At 35.7% G+C, this 21862-nt stretch overlaps 1 protein-coding gene across 1 annotated transcript in view; it reads left to right on the top strand.

Moving 5' to 3' along the window:
* Nucleotides 1-21862, top strand: part of ADAMTS6 (ADAM metallopeptidase with thrombospondin type 1 motif 6) — a 137686-nt gene that overhangs the window by 92815 nt on the left and 23009 nt on the right. The window contains exons 13-19 of the mRNA XM_066181204.1: nt 774-919; nt 3191-3254; nt 11125-11227; nt 12331-12464; nt 14208-14331; nt 15560-15640; nt 20300-20463. Coding sequence (XP_066037301.1) covers nt 774-919; nt 3191-3254; nt 11125-11227; nt 12331-12464; nt 14208-14331; nt 15560-15640; nt 20300-20463 — 816 coding nt within the window. The remainder of the gene's footprint in view (nt 1-773; nt 920-3190; nt 3255-11124; nt 11228-12330; nt 12465-14207; nt 14332-15559; nt 15641-20299; nt 20464-21862) is intronic.

Raw genomic sequence — 21862 nt, 5'->3', positions numbered from 1 at the left:
TTAGGATGGTTGACATGTTCTGTTTTATATCTGTGTGAACAGTTTAGAAAAGGTCTCTGGTGAACCAAATTATGAACTTGTTTTAATAGTTAATATTTTGGGCAAATTGTCTGTCATTTTGTATTTCTGATTAATGTACTAATATTGCACAGTTCAAGTTCTTGCTTGAATGAAGTACATGTGTCCATTCTGCCCCGAACAAGTGACCAGTCACTATTATAAATTGATTTTCTGTACCATGTTTAATGCTTCAGCATTGCTTTTATTAAGTCTGTAGTGCTAGTGAAAGAAAAACTGCAACAAGTTCTTCCTTCATTGTAAGGTCTTCCAGACTTCCTTTTATAAAAATAAATACTTTCTTAAATATACTATCAGTGGACTTTTTCATTTTCTGTAATGAAGCCTCTACATGAATCTTCAGTAGAGGGTCTTTTACCAAACCAGGCTTGGAAGTGAATCTTAGTGTTTAAAAGAATGTAAGCAACTTGTAGTTTCTTAATTGTGAAACATTAAGGAGGCTGATGAAATAAAAATTACTTCTGGTGTGTGTTGGGGACCTATAATTCAGGACTGAGTGGAGACATTTAACAAATCACACACACTCTCACCAATGTCTAAACATGGCTAGAAAAAGTAAAATACTAGTCTTGTTATCTATACAGGGAATGCTAATGCCTATAATTGGTCATTGTCTGACCCTTATATTTTTCCTGTCCTGATAACTCTTGTCAGCCTCCAAGCTAATTCTGCGTTTCTTTTGTGAAATCTTTCAGTGGTGTTATCAGGGGGAGTGTGTACCTTTTGGCACTTGGCCCCAGAGTGTGGATGGGGGCTGGGGTCCCTGGTCAATGTGGGGAGAGTGCAGCAGGACCTGTGGGGGAGGCGTCTCCTCGTCCATAAGACACTGTGACAGTCCAGCGTAAGTAGCTAAAGTAAGCCGGAGCCAACAAAAAGACACACTTGGAAATTGTTCAAAACTGTGGTTTCGCTTGTTATCTGTAAAAATGTTTCCCTAGTCTGCCAAATTTTGTCTTCAAAATAGCAGACAGAAATGCTTAAACAGGAGTTCACTAGACAGACATGCTTCTAAGATTTTTGATGTATCTTGTGTACTGTAAAGATAGCTGGATTTATATTTAGCAGTAACCAGAATGGTTTTCTTTATGTGATTTGTTGTTCATCAAAATATATTTAAATTATGCCTTGGAGAGGTTTCTTTTCTAGGGCATGTTTCCTTCAATGCATGATATAAAATAACTCAGATATAAAACATTCAGATATAAAATAACAATTGCCAGTTACTTACCAAAAAAGTAAACCCCAAACCCAGTGCAGTATTTCCAAGGTTTTCAATGAAACTGCTTACATACAAACCATAGGTAGCAATATTATATTGCATACAGTATTTTTATGTGCTGCCTTGTCCAGCATTTCAGTTGTGTCTTCCTACTGACTCTTAAAACAATTCAGCATCTTTTTTTTTCCCTGGCACTCTACTCTCTATTGGTCTGTTTGCCCTCTCTGAAGAGGGACCAGCTTCTCCACTACAGCTTGATCTGTTGTATATATTTGTACTTGTCTTACAATCTGTCTGTTTTCCAATGTCCTGAGCACTGTTCCAGAGAAGTTCTGTCAGGTAAGTGTTCCTCTCTGTCACTATCTCTTCTCAAATGAGGAATACTTATTTCTTGCTGTTCTTGGCTGAATGAATCGCTGCTCGTTTCTGTTTTGACTTTTACCTGTTCTGATTATCTCACCATAGCTATAGGTCTCCTCAGAATAGTTTTATTACTCCATGCTCTCTTCTTGTCATTTCTCATAATCACTCTCTCTGTCAACACTGTTGGTTCTGAAGACCCCTTTTTCTGAAATTCATTTGTGTTTCTTTCCTGAAAGTTCAATCTTTGTCTTTTGCCACTCCTTTTTTTTCCTCTTCTGCTCTCTGTTCACTTAGGTTATTTGTTTCTTATATCTGTGTTTTCCAAGCCAGGCTATCCACCAGCTTTCCACTGCACTCTACAAGACAGATACCATGTCACATCACTGCTACTTAAGGTGGTCTCTTTGTCCCCTATTATTGGCAATAACTACCTAATCTGGCCAATATCACTACCTAATGGATATAAAAGCAGAAATTATCTGTATGCATCAATAACATGTCAGACTAGTTAGTAAGACAATAATAAATGAATTATTTTTTTCAGAGCAGTATTTAAAAAGCCTAGTGAAATATTTGTTTGAAGCATGAATAATATCCTAAGATTTTTTCCAACTTCTGTCATCCTGTATCTGGGCTGGTATGATGAAAATGATTAAATTTTATGTTTAACAAGCATAAATGCGTTTGGGAGAGAGTATGTCTGCATTAGGAAAAAAAACAACCCCTGTTGATTATGGATAACATTTCCTGTTTAAATACTGTAATGTGAAAAATAGTATTGATTTTTTTTAGTTAATTTTTAATTGCAAATATATATATATATATATATATATATATAATGAAAGCCTCACAAAGTATTTTTCTTTCTGCTTCCACATTGCAAGCCAAAGAGCTGATGTCTGATTAATCTTCCATATAAGTCTAAGTTAGTTCATTATTTGACCTCTTTGGAAGATAGATAGTGTCCTTGAGTAGTTTGGGAATTTAACAGCCAATTATCTATACTAATAGAAATCTGCTTACTCTGGAGTTTCCTCAGATTTACTACTGATTAATTCAAATCAGAGTCAAATTTCTGAACTAGAATATGCAGTCTTTCTGGTTCCAAGTATAAAACCAGTCTTTGCTGGTTTTCAACTAAGATGAAATGATTAAAAAAAGAAGTATCACATAGGTTATTTATGCATTTCTCATTTCAATTTTTTAAAACAAGCAAATAATTAAAACCAACAGATTTTTTATTATGTTCAAAATGCAATTAAACTGTACTGTTTGGAACTTACGCAAACTACATTAATATTCTGAGTGATGATTTTTCAAGTACCCAATAATATTTTGTGTCTGCTCCAATGCAAGTCAAAGATACAATTCTTATTAAAAGCTCATCTTGAAACTTGAACATATTTTTATTTTTATTTATATAATATATATATATCTTGGACTTGTAATAATATTAGGAATGCATTAGTATATCTCATGCAGTTGTGTTTGTACCAGTGCATATCCTAACACATAAACATGTTTTTCCAGGCCTTCAGGTGGAGGCAAATACTGTCTTGGAGAAAGGAAGCGTTATCGCTCCTGTAATACTGATGTAAGTAATTTTTGTTCCACTGTGATCAACTTGCCTGGTTTATGTTTTACCAGCATTTTTTCTCCAGTTCAGAAAGTGTGTGGATTCTGTGTTTAATTGGCAAACAGTCCCATAAGGCACATCCATATTGCAGGCACCCTCTGTGTTCTGGTAAATGTTAGGATCCTATCTTGATGTGGTGTCTAGCTAGTGCCTTTGCATTAAGGCCTGGAGTGAGTTCAACTTGAGCTTCCACGGTAAATGTGAACAAGGATCATTCCACATCAGAGCAAAAATCTGTCTAGCCCACTGTTTTGTCTTTCAGCAGTGCCCTATAACATGTTTTTATAGAATCAATTATACGCTTTTGACAGGCAAGGGATGACTTTTCTCTTGGTTTATCTTGTGAGTTTCCAAAAGCTGTGTGTCTAAAGATTTCTGGAATTCATGTCGTATCTGTGCCACATCAACTGCCCCAAGTTAAGGTATCCTCCATGAACCAACTTTTAAGCCCTCTTACACTTTTTATGCCTTTATGAGTTTCAGTGCTAATGTGTTACAAAATCCTCTTACACACTGTGTGCAATTATATTCAAAACCTGTTGTTTTGCCACCAGGTATTTGCTAGTTACTGTATTACCAGAATGATCCTGCAGTTTCTTTTTGTTTATCCTGCATCTGAGCCCATTGGAGAGCAACCCTGAAGGGGTGGGACATGGTATAAATATATAAGGTCAAATTATGAATCTAAATTACAAATTCAAGTAACTTAAAATTCAAACCTGGAAAAAAATACACATTAATAAAGAATTTCACTAATAAGTTTCCAAGTCAAATTACAGGTCAGTGGCACTGCAAACATAAAAAAGGCTTTCCTACTATTTTAGCTTTAAATTCATATTAATTTTCATCTTAAGTCAAGGAAGTTTGTAACGTGGAGAGAATCTATACCTTAAGTTATTGTTTCACCTCTTTATCTTTCAATAAATTCAGGAAAATATAATAGCTTATATATTTATTTTTGAAAAAATTTGAATTTTTGATCATTATTAATTATTGTAATTTTTGTCCCTGCAAATTTCTCTGTGGAGGTTATTCTCAATATTAGACAGTATTAAAAATTTCTGAATGAAAAATTAATTTCTTACTGTTGATCACAGCTGCCCTGTTGACACAGCCAAGAAGTGGCCACAGTGTAGTAAGAAAAACTGAAGTTTTGATGGTGGTCCAGTATGAGCTGTAAAACTTTTTCAGTTGTCCAACCTTCCAAATCCAGTGCACCATTCTGAAACCATGACCATGTTGGGTTTTTTTTTGGTTGTTTTTTGTTGTTTTTGGTTTTGTTTTGTTTGGGTTTTTTTTGTTTTTTTGTTTTTTTTGGGGGGGGGGTTTGGGTTTTGGTTTTTTTTTGGGGGGGGAGGTTTTCCTGTAGATACAAATCAAAGAAAAACTCTTTGCATTTGTCTGTCTTGGTACAATTTTAATTTGAATGCGTCTGGTTTGTCAGATGATACTCTGCAATTTATTTATCTTTCTCTTTACTTTCACTCAGGTAATCTTTTTGTAATTGGAAGATTTCATAAGCAGGATATATTTTTATAGTGGTAGTTCACAAATGAAAATATTGAGTTACATCAGGTGTCTTTCTAATTCTTACTGCTGATAGGAAATCCACTTTCAAATTTGACAACTGCATGATGACTGCCTACTGAAATCTGTCAGTCAATATTTAGTAAAGTTCACATATGCTTTATTGAATTACTACAACATTTTCCACTATGTTGTCTACTACTAAGCTAAGTGACTTACCAAAATCTAGGCATGTTTCATTTTTCTTTTAATTTAACCAGGAATTGTAATAAGTTGAAGATGATAAAAAGCACACAAAAATACTGATTTGTAATATTATTTATCTTTCTTTTGAACCTGTATCAGTCACGTATCTGCCTGCTTTTCTGTTTATTTGGGATTGGTATGATGCAAATTGTAATCTAGACTATACTGTTAATCCTTTTCAAATAATGATCCTTTTACATTAGCACTGTTTCAGTTTGTACACAGTCTAAGATTTGTTAAAAAACACACACAGGTACACAGCAGCTCTCCTCTTTTAACTCCTGAGAACTCTTTCAAAGTATTTGTCCAGCATTATTATTTCAAATGTTGTATTTGTCTCCAATCTGCTACAGTAAGTGGTATATATAAAAATGTTTATGTAATATGTAATCCTGTTCCTTCACAAAAATACAATATTAATGCTTTTTTATTATTAAGAATGATGCCGTATCTACCTAGACATACCATGGAAATGTTGCTATGATTTGTTTTATTTTTATTGTGTTGAATTTCTAATTGTCACTTTTCAGATAGTTTTATTCTTAGTTGGTTTTTCTTCCCCTATTCTTTATTTATTTATTACAGAGAGTAAGTTTACAGACTCAGAGGAGAAACATACAGAAGGTCTCTGAGGAGGCCATTCAGGCTATTTCCTGGCACAAAGGCAGAACAATTCTCAATAAACCATTCTTGCCTAACCACCAGCTGATGGTTAGGCACCTGACCTGTTTTGAATTACCTCCAGTCCAGGAAATAACATTAGGATATTTCAATATCCTTACTGTCAGTGTAATTTTCAAAAAATATAATGTATGTTTTTCAATCCTTTAAGATCCATACTTAGTCTTTCCCCAATAAAAAAGATAACTGGTATTATTCCCTAGATTGGAACCTTTCCTATCTTATCTGTTCTTAGTTTTCTTTACACCAGTCCATCTCCACACTGGTAACCACTGGGATCCCAGTAGCACACACCTTGAAGCATGGTGCACAAACCCCTGCACTAGTTGAGGCCTGTCAGAGATAACTTTAATTTCAAACTTAGTTTGTCTCCTTACTGATGGGATTCTGTTCATTCATTTTAGGATTTCGTTAATTTTTCTTTTGGTAGGGACAATGTTCATTTAGTCCAAGTTGATTCATTATGCCCAAAACACTTTCTTAAAAGTGCTGTTTAGGAGGTCACTCTTCAGCTGTGCTTTCACAGCTAATTGTTCATACTCAAGTGTAGTAATTTGCATCCATTCAAGCCACTGCAACAATGAACTGAAATATTTAAGAATAACAGCACTCTACTCCAAAATACTGGTTTCCTACCTATCCTCATATTTCAATCAGTAAGTACGACAAGGTATTGGAAAGGGAACTTTGCATTTCATTGCCTAGGTCTGAAAAACAACTGAATGTAAACTCATGCCAGGCAGTTTGGAAATGCCATTCTTACAGTTTGTGATCTATTTTTTTAGCATGGCATTTTTTTGGTATGGTTTTCCAGTGTGTGAACATCTTGGTACTTACAGATCTCTAAATTTACAGTCTTAACAATTTTGACAATTCTAATCCATTTCTTTCATAGCAATATTTAGCAATATTTAGGGTTCTGCATCACTAAGAATCAGAGACACTAGTAGATTTTGTTTCAAGACTTATGTTAGTCATTAGGGCTTTACAGTTTTAATGGAATTATATGTTGATTAAGTGTAAGAACATGCAAATCTGTTACTTTTTTATTAATAATGTACTGTTTGTACATTTTTTCTGTTCAAGTTTCTTTTTCAGTGTCAATATTCATTGCCTACATGTAACTTTCAACATAGCCCTGCCAAAATTGCCTACTGTTCATAAACCAAAAACTCCCTCATTTTAACTTCAGTTTTCTTACAGACATGAGCTAGTTCTCTTGTCTTCTTTTCTTTTCTTTTTTTCTTTTTTTTTTTTTTACCATTTTAATCCTTTGGAAACAGTGCACACACTCCTACTAGACTTCTCGTCAAGCACTTCCAAAGCCATATATGACTTCTTAATTCAAAAGGCATCTGCTAATGGAAACATTGAGATCAGCAGAAAATAACATTAGCTAATAAGTTCTGGAAACATAAGGGTGGTAGAAAGAACACACTCATCAGAAAATTGTTTTCTACCATCAACTACATTATCTCTGACAAAAATTATGTATTTTTCCAACTGAAGTGTTTTTAATTAAAAAAAATCTAGTAGAATCACAAGAAACATAATTTCTTAGTTATAGTAACTAACAGATTTAAAATATTTATAAGAATGTGAATCTTAATTTGACATACATCTAAAATCGTAAAAGTGCCCTTTTTTATATATATGATGAAACCCATGGTTTTCTTACAGATTCTGGGAATGTTTTATATTTATATGTGTGTATACATACTTTAAAAATTTATTGGTTTTCAGTCCTTTCTCCTAAAAGAATGTTGGGTTTGTTTGAGGGGGTGTTCCTTTTATTATGCATACATTCACAGGTACTGTTTGTTGCTTTCATAATTTCAATATTTTCAAGCAATTTTTTTTCTGAAATTAATTCATGTGAGAAGCCACATTTTGTAATAGTACCTGAGTTTGAACTGTCACTCTTCTGGCTTGTTTCTCATCTTCTCTGAGGGGTTTTATAGACCTTTGTTAATAGGAAACTGCAAGTTTAGTTGCTGAAATCTGCCTGACCCCAAACTCCAGGATTAACAGGTGTTGTGTCAGTGTTGGTTCAATAATTTGTTAACACTTTTTAAACTCAAAACATCATCTTCTCAGGACTTTCTTCAGACTTGATTTTAGGTTCTCATATGCTTGCTGGATTCCTACCTCACAATTTGCAGTCTCATTAAAGAGCATTTGGAGCCACAAGCAGTTTTTAGTTTGACAAGAGTTATCCTTGTAATATAATTGCATGAAAAAAGTGAAATATCTTACCCAATAAAGAAAAGCAGTTATTGCACATCTACATTATGAAAAGAACACATACACAAAGAAGTAGTGCCAAAGAGATGACTCTTCATAAATGCATTTTGTGGCTTACCTTATAGTAATCATTTTGCATTTCTATACCTAGGATTTTCATAGAGTCATAGGTAGGAGGAGACCTCAAGGACTATCTGGTCCAACTTTTCTCTGCAAAAACATGTTCTGGACAAGATGGCCCAGCACCCTGTCCAGCCAAGTCAAAAGTATCCACTGGATGGGAAATTACCACTGTTCTGAGGAAATTATTCTGATGGTCAGTTGTTCTCATTGAGAAAAGTTTCTCTTCTGTGTTCAATCGGAACCTGCTCAGGAATTACTTGTACACATTACATATTCTCTATGTGATTCCTTGTAAAAGAGAGGATCTCCATCTTTTCTGCAGCCACCTTTCAAACACTGTAACATAGGGACAAGGCCTCCCCCAAGCGTTCCTTTCCCAAGGCTGAACAAACCCAGTTCCCTCAGCCATTCCTCATGTGCCAGGCTTCCCAGCCCTGTGATTGCCTTTGTGGCCCTCCTCTGGACCCTCTCCAGCCTATTCACACCTGTGTTGTGCACAGGGGCCAAAACTGAACATGGTATTCCAGGTGTGGCCTGACAAGCACTGTGTGGGGTGGGATAAAGACTTCATCTCTGCTGCCGTTGTTGGAGCCACCCAGGATGCGTTCCCTTTCTGTGCTGCAGGAGCTCACAGGTCACTCAGATGGAGCTGAGTCCACCAGGAGCACCAGGCCCCTTCCCACAGAGCTGCTTCCAAGATGGTTAGATCCCAGCCTGTGCTCCACTCCTGGATTATGCTTTCCCAAGTGCAAAACCTTACACTTGCCCTCACTGAATTTCACAATGTTCTCATTAGCCCACTGTTCCAGCTTATCCGGGTCTTTCTGCATGGTGGCTCCCCCTTCACAAATGTCCACTTCCTCAGACAGTTTGCTACTATTGCAAAATTTCACCAGGATACACTTGATCCCATCTTGTAGATCACTTTGGAAAATAAACAGTGCTGGGCCCAGTATCAATCCCTGGGGACACCCCTTGTGCCAGGCTGTCAGTTTGAAGAGAGGTGATTGACCACTGCCCTGGGTCGGCCAGGTCCCCACCCACCCTATAGACCCCTTGTCTAGGCCATAACACAACAGCTTCTTCAGGAGGAGGCTGTGGGGAGCAATACTGAGAGCCTTGGAGAAATCCAGGAAAGCAATGTCCACCACTCACCCAGCAGCAACTAAGCAGGTTACTGTGTTGTAGAAGGCAACCAGGTTTGTCAAGCTCAGTTTTGAATGCATTTCTTGAGACTATAGCCTTTAGTTTTACCTCCTGTCAGATATTGGTGAGATACTAAAAAAAAGAAAAAAAAATTAGGCAGCAAGACCTAAGACGTAAGATCTCAAAGACCAGATAGTGAGAATATTTTTTAGAGTATAGAAAAGAAAATCTTGATCCTTCTTTACTCATCTTCTTATTTTATGATTTTGTCCTAGTATACCTATTTAGATAAAGGGTTTCATTATGGGCATGGTTTATTTAACTTGTAAGGAGAATAATTCAGTACAATTAAAATACCAGTTCTGTAGATTAGGAGCTGAGCAATTGGGACTGAATTGGGAGTGAAGTGACCAGTACCAGAGAGATTCAGGCTCTACCCTGGAGGGATGTCGAGACTGATCCTTCTACTGCTTGGAGAATATGATGCAAAGAGGCAAATTTAGTTTGGGTTACTATTAAAAACACCCTAAAATTTATTTTTTAAAAAAATTTTTGTGGTTATTTTGAATTGCTTGTTGTTGTTATCTAAAGGATTATTGAATAAAAGTAGTTGCATTACTGTGTTCTTACGAGTTAATGCATTGTAATTTAAAATGTATTTTTAATTAGGAGGCAATGGAGTAATAGAGAAAGTTAAAAATATAATTACTATCTAATAGCCAGTGTTTTAATTTATGTTGCTTCAGAATAGCAGAAAAAAAAATTAAAGCTGCTGAATCATATGACAATGGGATGGCTATAATGAGATCTTGATTAATGTATAATAAGAATCATAATTGTTATGTTTATATTTGCATTGTGTGATAATTTTTTAGAGTCCCTTTCACTCGAATGCGTTTCAGATTTTTGGGAAGTGCTAACTGGTTTAGGTACACAGGAAGACAAGTAAAATGCCGTAAAATGGACTCTTCTCTTGCTCATAGAGTAGAAATATTTATTAACACCTCTGATGTCTGTAAAAAAAAAAATCCTTTTCTCTTTCAATCTAAACAGAATTTTAATCTGTGTTTTAAATACTTTCTGGTGAAGCTTGCAATTTCAGCAGGTACTTAAACATTGATAACAATGTTTAATGAAATAAGGGTATATTCAAGATTACTTTGAACCTGCTGATGAAAAATGTTACAAATAGCAAAGAATTCTATTTCTCCTGTAATTCTTTCCAAGATTAATTTTACTTAAATCTACTCTCATTCCAAGTAAAAAAGTTACTTTATGGTTTTGTAATTGCTAATGCGAAGCAATGAAAAGTTAAATGAAAATTTTTATATCTTGATGCATGGAGGCTGGTAATCAGAGCGAGGCATACTGTCTCTTTTCCTTCTCAGCCTTAAAAAAATACTTTTGTCAAGACTGCAAGTAAGTAGGAGTGATATAGTTCTCTAGAAAATGTTTTTTTTTCTTGGTGTCTTAATAATGTCTCAGTACAGCTGCTTAGTACAGTATAATTGAACCTACAGCTCCAACCAAATTTTTTTTCCAGCTGTTTTTAATGTGTTTATAAGAAGGTAGCTGATGGATTGATCATGACGCATAGTTTGACAGGATTCTGATTTTCCAGTTTTATGGAAGCTGTTATGTAACACTTACCTTTTTTTAAATTACTTTAGCTATTTCATACCAGCTTAAGATTGCAAATGAACACTTGAATGAACTGTAAAGTAATAAAGCAAACTTCAGAGTCAAAACCACAAGGCAAAACCTGATCACTTGCATGATTTGTGTTTGCAGTATAAGCATCTAAGCATTGTCTTTCGTGTTTATATTTGGAATGATTTAACCGTTTTGTGTCATTTTGTAGCCGTGTCCTTCAGGGGCTCGTGATTTTAGGGAGAAGCAGTGTGCGGATTTTGACAATATGCCTTTCCGGGGAAAGTATTATAACTGGAAACCCTACACTGGAGGTAATGGTTAGCATTGCAAAACCTTTATCATATGTGATGATTTCGAAGTTACATAAATGTTGTATAGGGGGTAGTGTTTGTAAATATAATGTTTTGACTGAAATAGCATAAGCTAAGATTTTTAGGCTTTTACTTTTGTCAGTTGCTGCAAGTGTTACTGAAGAACAAAATTTCTTTATTCTGGTAGATTTTGTTTTGGTGTGAAGGGGAGTCAGCATTGTTGTAGAGACTCCCTTTTAAAAATATGGAGGCATTCTCCACCTGCGCCTGTACTTGAATTAGATATTCCATAAGTGATCTGCAAATGCCTCTTATGCTACAGTGATGGATTTAGAATTAAGTAATCTCACAATAAATTTGTCTTTCCTAAACTTGAACATATCAGGAAAATGAAAAAGAAGTAAAAGCATTTATAGGAGTCTCTAAAGACTACTTCAATAATTGCATTATTTATAATATCATCATTTAAATTTTTTTCCTATGCTAAAGCTGGAGGGTATAACTTGTGGGTTTTTTATACTTAATTGACTTGAATAAAATGATTTACCAATTATTTTTATCTTAACAGCCTAAATGTTTTTACAGTTTTTTAGATTAAAAACCTAAGAAAAGGTCATCATGATCATGTGGTGTGAGCCGTAGTGTAGGACTAAATTCTCAACTGAAATTTTCTGATCTTGGTTTTGATATACTTCTAGCACTACATTCTGTTGGTATTTTTGCTTTTCAGATAGTGAAGTGATATCCTTTTTGTTTTAAATTGATCAATAACCATTAGGATTGTACTAGCATAATAGCATTATTATGGACCCTGCCATCCTTGTCATATCTTACTGTGTGAAACAATCTTTTTGCAAAAAAGAAAAGTCAAGCTGTGAAATCATTAAGGGGAAGTTAAATAAAGTGTGTACCTTGTATATGTCAGGTATGAGATAAGATTGTAAATTGCAGATCTGTTTATGTGTGATAGTTTTAACTAAACCTTAACTTTTTAAGGGGTGGTGTTTTTTTTTGGTTTTTTTTTTTTTGTTTTGGTTTTTTTTTTTTTTTTTTTTTGGTTTTGTTTTGTTTTGTTTTTTGTTTTTGTTTTTGTTTTTGTCCAGGTGGGGTTAAACCATGTGCATTGAACTGCTTGGCTGAAGGGTATAATTTTTACACTGAACGTGCTCCTGCAGTAATAGATGGGACTCAGTGCAATGCTGATTCACTGGATATCTGTATCAATGGAGAATGCAAGGTTACAAATGTTTTATAAAGTACTTATGGATTACTTTGTTGTGTCTGCTCTCACCTGTATTTAGTTATGGTATTTGTATATTACATGAAAGGGAGGGTTGACAGGTCAAGTTGTTAATGAAAGTGTAAGATTGGGACAAAAAGTTAAAAAAGGTATTGCATAAAATAGACAAATAATTTGACTCTCAATAATTTCTCACAGACATTAGTAGAATCTGCCATTTTATATTTTTTCTTGCTTTATGGTTTCTGTTGAAGCATTGATGGAAATGGCAACAGGAGAAGAACAGGTTCCTCGCACTCTTCCAAAACCTGTTCCATCATTTCAGTTAGAACATCACTCTGGCTGAAAACCCCTAAAAGTGAACAGATTAATCTGTTAAACTAGTTCATCCTGTTGCAAAAAATCATGCTGTTAATGTAATTGAAACATAAAGTGGTCACTATTGCCTTGTGGTTCTAGGAAAAGATCTATAGTGATGTAAGTATTTGCCATTTACTAAAAATCTGATTATCTTCTAAGATTCCAATAGAACTGCATTACAAGAATTTCAATAGGATCAGGATTCTGTGCCATATTTTTTGGTTATTGACATTCCACTGTTTCCTCAGTTTAGTAAAGCATTTAATTATGTACTTAGGTCTAGATATTTGAAAAGTACTGGTGACTCTAGAAAGTATTTGATTTCAACAAAACCGCTGACATAAATAAAGCTTAACTTAATGCTGAAGTTCTTTGCTAAATGGAGGGCTGAAGATGTATGTTTATTGAATGACATAGTGAGATCAAAAGCTTTTGCCATGTTTTAGTAAACTGATGAAAAGATTCTCAAGTTGAGGATGAACTGTGAAGAAAGTTGGGTGTCTGTCATCTAAGTGAATCAGTAGATCAAAATGTAAATAGTTAAAATACTAATATTTTTTCAGTTATTGAAAGTATTTTAACTTTCCTTATGGTATGTGTATTAGCTGTTTACAAGATGGCAAATAATACTGCTAGACAGGAAACAAAGAAGCTAGACAGTTATGTAGCTATCTTCTTCTTTTTATGAGTCCTGGAAAAATACTGGCAAGCTGCAGTCTTTATTCTGTTTACAACCTACTTGTTTCATCCTAATTTTTTCTTCTTTTCCCCAAAATTCTGTCTTTATTTTCATTTATTTTAATTTTTTTTTCATCTGATGCAGCATGCAATTCAGCTTTTCACTATGTTTCATTCTGCATTTATTCTTACTGTGAAGTCATTTACACTCTACATTTATACTTGCAAAAATTGCAAGTTTTCCGTGCCACATGTGGAAATGTGGTCTATGAGGTTGTAATGCCTTAAGAATACGACTTACTCAAAGTGTTTATGGCTCACACAGAAAATGTTTACCTTAAAAAAGCAATATAGATGGCATGAGGCTGTTTTAATATCTAATAACAACATCAGTAATCATTTATTGATAAGTATAACAATTGTAGGCAACACACTGTAAAATCCCTTCCTAGAAGTCACAGTAGAAATGCAACATTTTTATTAATCAAGATTTGATAACAACCCAAAATGCAAATTCTTCTCCTTTTTTATCTCCTTTCATTGTCAAGTGAAAACCCACTTAAAGTTCTGGTTATCAACAAAAGAGTAGATAAAAAAAAGAACTGAATATCTCAAACTTGAGAGAAACACTTCAAAGAAACTTTAGAAATAGTGGTGCACGACCATCATCTTGTTAAAGTATTTGTTCTTGTCTGTTCTCAGCATGTAGGCTGTGATAATATTTTGGGGTCTGATGCTAAGGAAGACAGATGCCGTGTTTGTGGAGGAGATGGGAGTACATGTGAAGCCATTGAAGGTTTCTTCAATGATTCATTGCCCAGAGGAGGTATGTACATGTATGTCCATATGTTGCACAAAGCTTTTAGATGACTCCTTAGCAAATACCAGTGCTGCCTTCATTCCCAGTGTGGCATTGCTGCAGGTCATTCACTTTGACTCTGTGTGCCTGTTGTTTCCTTTGAGTATTAGTTAGATCTATCCCAAATACAACAATGTGATTAATTATTGAATGCTTAGTTCTGTCGGCAAAGTTTTTTTTGTTATTATTTAGTTATGGTAGTGTATTAAGAGTAATGCTGTATATTATTTTACTGTGTATGGTAGAATCTGATAGTCAAGCATGAAATTTTAGAATAGCAAGAATACAGAAGAATCTCAGGAGTTCATCATATTAAGAATTCAGGAAATATATATATAGGCTGTTATTTTAAAACTTAGCTCAAAAATTATTTATCTTGTAGTCTTGGCATGACTAGATTTTGGACTCCATAATTCAGGAAAATGAGGGATGCACTGCAGTTAGTTCTGTGCAGTGGGGGACCAGTAAGATTGTGGGGGTCTGGGACATTTGACCCACTCTGAGGAGAGGTTGAGAGAACTGGTCTTGCTCAGCCTGGAAAATGCCCTGGTTTTTGGGGACCTGATGAGCCTTCCAATACTACGAGGAGGTCATGGCGTAAACAGAGCCAGGCTCTGCCCTGGTGAGTACATGGTGGGAGACAAGACAGTAGGTATAAACTGATAGAGGAAAGGTGACTAGCTAAATCAAAGAAAAAACTGTTTCTTCAGGAGGACAGTCTAGCAGTGGATCAGATTTCCCAGAAAGGTTGTAGTTTCCATCTCTGGAGTTTTCCTCTGGTCTCCTGACCCAGCAGGATAAAGCTCTGAGTAACTCAATCCAATCACTTAGCAGCGCCTGCTTGTTGCAGGAAGTTGGACTAAATGACTGACTGAAGTCCTCTAACACTTGAATTATCCTATGCTCCTAAAGACATTTTAAATGTTTATTACTTAAGATACACTGTTGAAAAAACTTCATTAGCAGTTAAAAAAAGGAATTCCTGAATACTTAAGTTCTTGCTATCAAATAAAAATTTTTATATGAAGTTCAGAGAGTTTTCCTTTGTATCACATGAAAGAAAATGATCAAGTACATTTGAATCCCATATCTCATACTAATTTTTAGTTGTAAGTAATTAATTAATGGTTAGTTTATTTACTTAAAATTGATGAAAGTAAAAAAACAGCAAATGAAATTTTTATTTGTCTTACAGGATATATGGAAGTGATTCAAATTCCAAGAGGTTCTGTGCACATTGAAATAAGAGAAGTGGCAATGTCAAAAAACTACATTGGTAAGGGCACACTCTATATAGCAGATAGTTGTTAAAATGCCAGAGTTTATATTGTGATTTGAAGGTACATTTTCTGGTTTTGCCAAACCTTATCCACAGTAGAAGCAGCAGAGGGAATAGTTAGCTGTTAATACAACTAACTTGTGATCAGACAGTTAGTAGTTAGTTAGGGTATATTCTTTTTGATGGAGTTATTGAAATATACAACGTGTTTCCTCCTTGTCCATTCAGTGCAAAATCATGCCAATTTCACTTTAAAGTGTTAGAACTGAACTGAAGCAGATGAGGAAATGATGCTTAATGTAAGGAAATAAAATACTTGGTAGCAAGGAAATAAGACACAGATAATCTCCTGTCCCGCTGTGAAGTAGTGTCTTCCATCTGGGAAGTCTCTTGGGGGATTAAACTGTTTTAAAACATGATTTTATTTCATCAGCAGCCATAGTTACTTAAATGCTAACAGTCCCATCTCTTTACTTCAAGGGAATTTAATGTATCAGTTGCACAGCACTAGGTACCATTCCTGGTTTGTAGGGAAGAAAATTAGGTGCGGAAATACTATGTGATAGTTGAAATAGTTCAGGAAGCCTACTGTAAAGCACAGAATCAAATTCAGATTCCCAGATTCTTGCTCATTTCTCTAGAGATTGTTAAGTGTGCTTTCTGGGTTTTTTTTATACTGGTATTTACAAATATGACTTAGTCAAAGTCAAGACAATGTGCTTTGGTGAAAGTTTATGTACCTGGGTTTGCATAGCAGTCAGTTGACAGTGGTACAAGAAAGCAATTTCTTAGTCAGAAATAGATTAGAGGGCTGATTTGTTTTGCAGCAAACTAAGAAATTAACACTAGCAAAAGCTATTGCATGTTTAGGCTGTAAAGCAGTTGCTGAGGCTTCTTCTAATAACACTAACATGTTAGAAGATATTGTGATGTCTGTGGGTGTGAGTTAGAAAGGCAATTATCCTCCTCAGAACATTAATTCCTAAGTGGATTATATTGACAATAATGGCACCTTTTTTTCTGCCTACCCCCACCCTTCTGTAATTCAGCAGATAGCCAACCTCCCTCCATTCTGCAGGATTAATAACACTACCCCAAACTGAGTGATAACTATTCTTTCAAATCACGCTCCCCAAGGTCCCTCCCCCATGTCAAAATATACCACCTGAAAGTTTGCTTCTGTATCCTGTGCTGAGTATCATTCAAACAGAGGTGGTGTCAGGGAGTCATGCTTTGTAGCCTGTCATGGTTACTTTCTGCCAAGAGCTCTTTAAGGGACAGCTGAAAAACAGAGCAACGATGCTGCTACAATTGATTGTTATTCCTCCACAAGAATAGAGCAGAGGAGATAGATCTGGAAAAGCATTTTGATTGGCACCATCTCAATTAAGTAAATGAAAAAAGCAAAATTTTTTTGTTTAAATAGAAAATACATACAACATCATTGATATATAATCTGGCCACAGATCTAAAAATGTAAAGTTGTACACAAACATTTTTTTCATGTGCTTATCACAATTTCAAGGGATTCCTGGGCTTTCAGGCTCTCTCCTCCCTTGCTTGTTTCATGCCACAGAGCCCTGACTACAAAATGGGGTCTTCCTCTCCTTTACTAGTTTCTTGTGTTTCCAGCTTTCAAAAGTGCCATTATATCCATTATACCTTGTGGGGTATATTGTTCAGTGAGTGCAAACCAGATCTCTGTTTTAGGATAACCAGTTTCTGGGGAAAGGAAGGCTTTGGTTTGTCTGCTCCCTTAAAGGAACTAGTCAAGCAGAATTGGTAGCTAAAATGATTTTATTATATTAAAATACATAACCCAAGGGTGTTGTTTTATAGTTGTTTCTTTAGTGGCAGTGTCAACTTCACAGCTCCTTCTCTGTCTTTATGGAGTACCCCCTGTTGTTCCAGGACAGCTCTTTGTGTGATCAGACTCTGAATAAGATTAGAGAACGGGTTCTACTGAAAATAGCCATTTACACATATTCTTATGTGTTCTCTTTTGTGCAGTGCTGCTGAATATATGATGACAGTCTAAGAAATCAATTTCTCCACAAAACCTTCTCAATATTGTTGTAGTCAACCTGTTCTAGTTGGAGATATCCCAACTTCTTACAGGGGATTGGACTAGATAACCTTTAAAGGTCCTTTCTGTAGTGGTTTGAAAGCACAACAAATGAGAGGCTCCAAGTCAGAGATACAATTTAATAGGAAAAAAAAGGAAAGAAAGTAAAATAAAATAGATGTAATAATACAAAATACTATTGACAGAGTTAGAATACAACTTGAGCGGAGTGATGGAAGTAGTCTAGATGAGGTGGTCTTCCTGAAGCAGTGATCCTGTAGAAAGGTCTGATGGCTTGGATCCTCTGGGAATCCAGTGGGTAAGCGCCCCTCTGGTGTTCAGAGTCTCAGCTTATATCCAGGCTGGAATGCTTGGTTCCTCCCTCTGGGCAGAGCATCTCACAATGGGATGGTGAGTCATGTGATAAGGCCTGATGGGCCCATTAACAGGAGGTAGTCCAGGAGGGGGTTCTCTGTGAGCTGTGTGGCAAAGGTGCTGATGAGCCCATTCACAGAAGATAAGCCAGAGTGGAGGAGGCAGGGACCACTGCCTCACCTGGTTTCAACAGTTCATGAAGATGGTGATAGAATATACTTCAACCCAGGACACTTTCCCACCCGAATTATTCTGTGATTCTAACAAAAAAAAATAAACCATTCTTCCTCTGTAGCTGTCCCACTGGCTCCTTTATTCAAACTGAGGCTTTCAAACTAACTCACAGCAAACATCCCATATTTCCTTAAACTAGAAAGCAGTTCCTTTGAAATCCATGACCTCAAATTTGGAGTGCAGTTAGACAATTCAGTTAGTTCAGTTAGCACCTGTGCTCTCTCCCCTTGATCTGGCTGATCATTTTTTCACCAGTATTGCTCCTAGTTATGTGACAAAATTAGTCAAAAGCCCATTTCTGCAGCTGCATGAATAGTACAATATTTTAACTGATTTCTCCACCAGATAACCCAGCAGCAACAAAACTGTATGTGTTCAGAGCTGCAGAAGAAACTGCATATTTAGTAGTGCTGTAATCTTCACTTAAATGGCTTGATCCAGGGTGACACCTGGCTTTATATTCCTCTTATGCTGATTTTTTTGTGGACTTCCTACATTTCAGGTGCTCAAAAATTATGAACATGAGCTTTTTCCTTCTGTCTCATATGCTGCTAGCATTATGCCACTGCATGATTTTTGTCCTGTAATTATTGGACTGCTGTTCACAAGTGTGGTCTTCACCTGTGCATAACAACTGACATTAGGTGAACGTACTTAGAGAATGAAAATGCGTTTTTCTTTGGCAGTCAAGTAAAAAATTAACTGCTTTGCTTCTGGATGTATATTAGTTTAAGCACATATAGTTTAAGCATATATAGCATATGTATGTTAATTCTCAGACCTTATGGTGCTAATGGAAATGGTTATTAATGTCTGCTGAATATCACTGTCACCAGTAGAACAGTACTGCCTCTCCCACTATCTCCTGCTCACATGAATGCTCTCTGATTCTCTGATCTGTTTTAGACAACTTAAGCATCACTGAGGTATTTTCCCTAACTGTTTAAGGTAAACCAACTGTCCACACACATGTAGTCGAGAGTAAAATGTCAGATAACTGAAGTTGTCTTATTCCTTAGCATTATGATGTGAAGTTTTCCCCTGTCCAGTAAAATCAGTTGCCTCAATGAAAAATGATATGCTCTTTGACCAAGGGGTTCCAATCATCATTTTTCCTTTAAGAACATGTTCTATTTAAAATAAATAAATAAATAAATAAATATGTAAAACTTGGTAATCTTCACCTTAAATCAAGAAGTCAATATGCAATTAACTGAATAGTCAATTTAAGATACAATGTCAGTTTCATATTTAGGAACTTAATGTAATTTTATTAATAAAATATCAAATTTAAATCCCTGAATTTGTGTGCTTGCCCATCCTAATGGTTGGTTAGCTATGAAATTTCTGTTTTATCTGCAGTACTTTCATGTTTTAAGGCTCTGAATTAGGAAGGACAAAATATTTTATCAGATTAAGTATCTAATATTTCAGTTTGCAGTAGAAGTATCTTGTATTTGTGCTTTAATAAGGCAAAAAAAAGAAGTAATGGACATAGGCAACAAAACGACAGCTAACTGGTACAATATGTTAGACTCAATGTTCCTTCTATTTTTTTCCTCTGCATATTGCCTGTAATACTTATTCCATACCCCAACTTCTTAATCGAAAGATGAGGTTGATGATTGATTATACATTTCAGACGTGCATGTGTTTCATGTAGTTCAGAGTACATTGCACACGGAGTCAGTTTTAGAGTTGAAGATAAATTGCAAGTTGCATGGGCCATTCTGGTTCATTTCATGCAGCTTCTGCATATTGAAATAATCTGCACATTGAAGATTATTGCCGAGGCAAAATTGTTGATTTACATGAGGGATATTTTTCACCAAGGCTAAAGAAAAGGCTTTATATTGCTTGAAAAAACAGTGATATAGAGCTGAAGCTCACATACTTCTAAGAGATTAGTAGATTAATTTACAGTGGCTTCTCCATTATAAATGCTGCTTCCAATTTTTAGGTGGCTTGTATTTTTTTTTAAGCTTTAAAATCTGAAGAGGATGACTACTATATTAATGGTGCCTGGACTATTGACTGGCCAAGAAAGTTTGATGTTGCTGGAACAGCTTTCCATTACAAGAGGCCAACAGATGAACCAGAGTCACTGGAAGCACTAGGCCCTACTTCAGAAAACCTCATTGTCATGGTAAAGTTATAATAAATGTACTTCTGAAATTTGAAATACGTATTTGTGTTCTGAGAAAAGACAATGCCATGAATGAAATTAAAATAGGTTGAGTTTACAAACAGTATACAGCTTGTGTAGCTGGGACTTTATGTGAGTGTTTTAGCACACGTTTCCTACACTTAAAACTGACTGGCAAACATTTTGATGAAATGAGGATGAAGTCACAGGAGCACCAGGAAATCTCACAGAAAATGAACCACATCTCTTTAAATGTGGTTCACAGTAATGGAAGTGAAAATTGTGAATGGGCCATGTATCATATCTCTGTGTACTGCTGACACTTGACAGTCCCTGACAGTTCTGTACATTTCAGTAGTTTTAAGCCTGGCCTGAGTGTGACATTTGCCTTACCACAGAATGAGTATAATGGTATGACCCATGTCAAAGTATGTTACTGTGGCATATATTGCTCTCAAAAGATTTTATGAAGTAGGAGAATATAACAGAAGATATGACCAGGATCCTGATGCTATCTCTGACAACAAGCAATAGTGAGCCTGGTGTTTCACTACTATGTTGAGGAGGAGTATGAGAAGAAGTTGGTATTTTCCCAGTATATTCTGACAGCTGCCAGATTTGCAGTTCAGTGAATGCTTGAGCCAGATAGGACTTTTTTTGTCAAGAATAATTGTTGTATGGATATCCACATTTTAGGCAACATTTTCAAACGCTTGAGTAATCTTTCTTTCTTCTGTAGCTGTGCGTAGGCTAGACAGTCCATACAGAATAAGTTCCACAATTATAGTGCCTTCTTTCATTCAGTTTGTGTCACTGACTTTCTTTCTGAAAGTTCTCTGCTCTTTTGCCATGTGGAGGTAGGCAGATGTGCCTCTGCAAAATGTAAGAGAAAGTAGAAATGGATGAAAAGTAGCTCTAAGGTGAGTCAGATTGGTTCATCTAACTTGATTCTGTGTTGTTAGCAATGAAGAGAGTCAAAGGCTAGGGTTGGACAGGTAATCTGTAGAAGTGCAGTTCAACAGTGAGGATAGACAAAACTCATGATGATTGTTGCACTTTTGTCTATGTTGCCTACAGTGATGTGGCTGCAGGGAGAGTTTTGTTGTTCTTTTGAAGGAATCACAGGTGTGATTCCACCAAGCTTATGCTGTTGGCTATTGCATTAGGGGAAAACAATGGCCTCAGCAACAGTCTGTTGGTGTTACCATTATTACTAGAAGTAATGTACTGTGCTGTAGTCACTAGAAGTGCTAGCAAGGGAAGAGATGGGTTCAAAACTATGTGGATTGTACTCCTCCCAAGACTTCAGTTAGAACTGCTGCATGTTTCTACAATAATGTGCTTTTTTCCAACTTTGACCTCCCTTAATTATTCAGCTCTCAAGTTAATTTCCATGAAG

The sequence above is a fragment of the Chamaea fasciata genome, unplaced genomic scaffold (assembly GCF_029207755.1).
Source record: "Chamaea fasciata isolate MVZ Bird 193981 ecotype frontalis unplaced genomic scaffold, bChaFas1.0.hap1 SCAF_4, whole genome shotgun sequence".
NCBI classification, from domain to species: Eukaryota; Metazoa; Chordata; class Aves; order Passeriformes; family Sylviidae; genus Chamaea; species Chamaea fasciata.
Note: the sequence above shows the minus strand (reverse complement) of the source record. Positions and strands in the feature narration are given on the sequence as shown.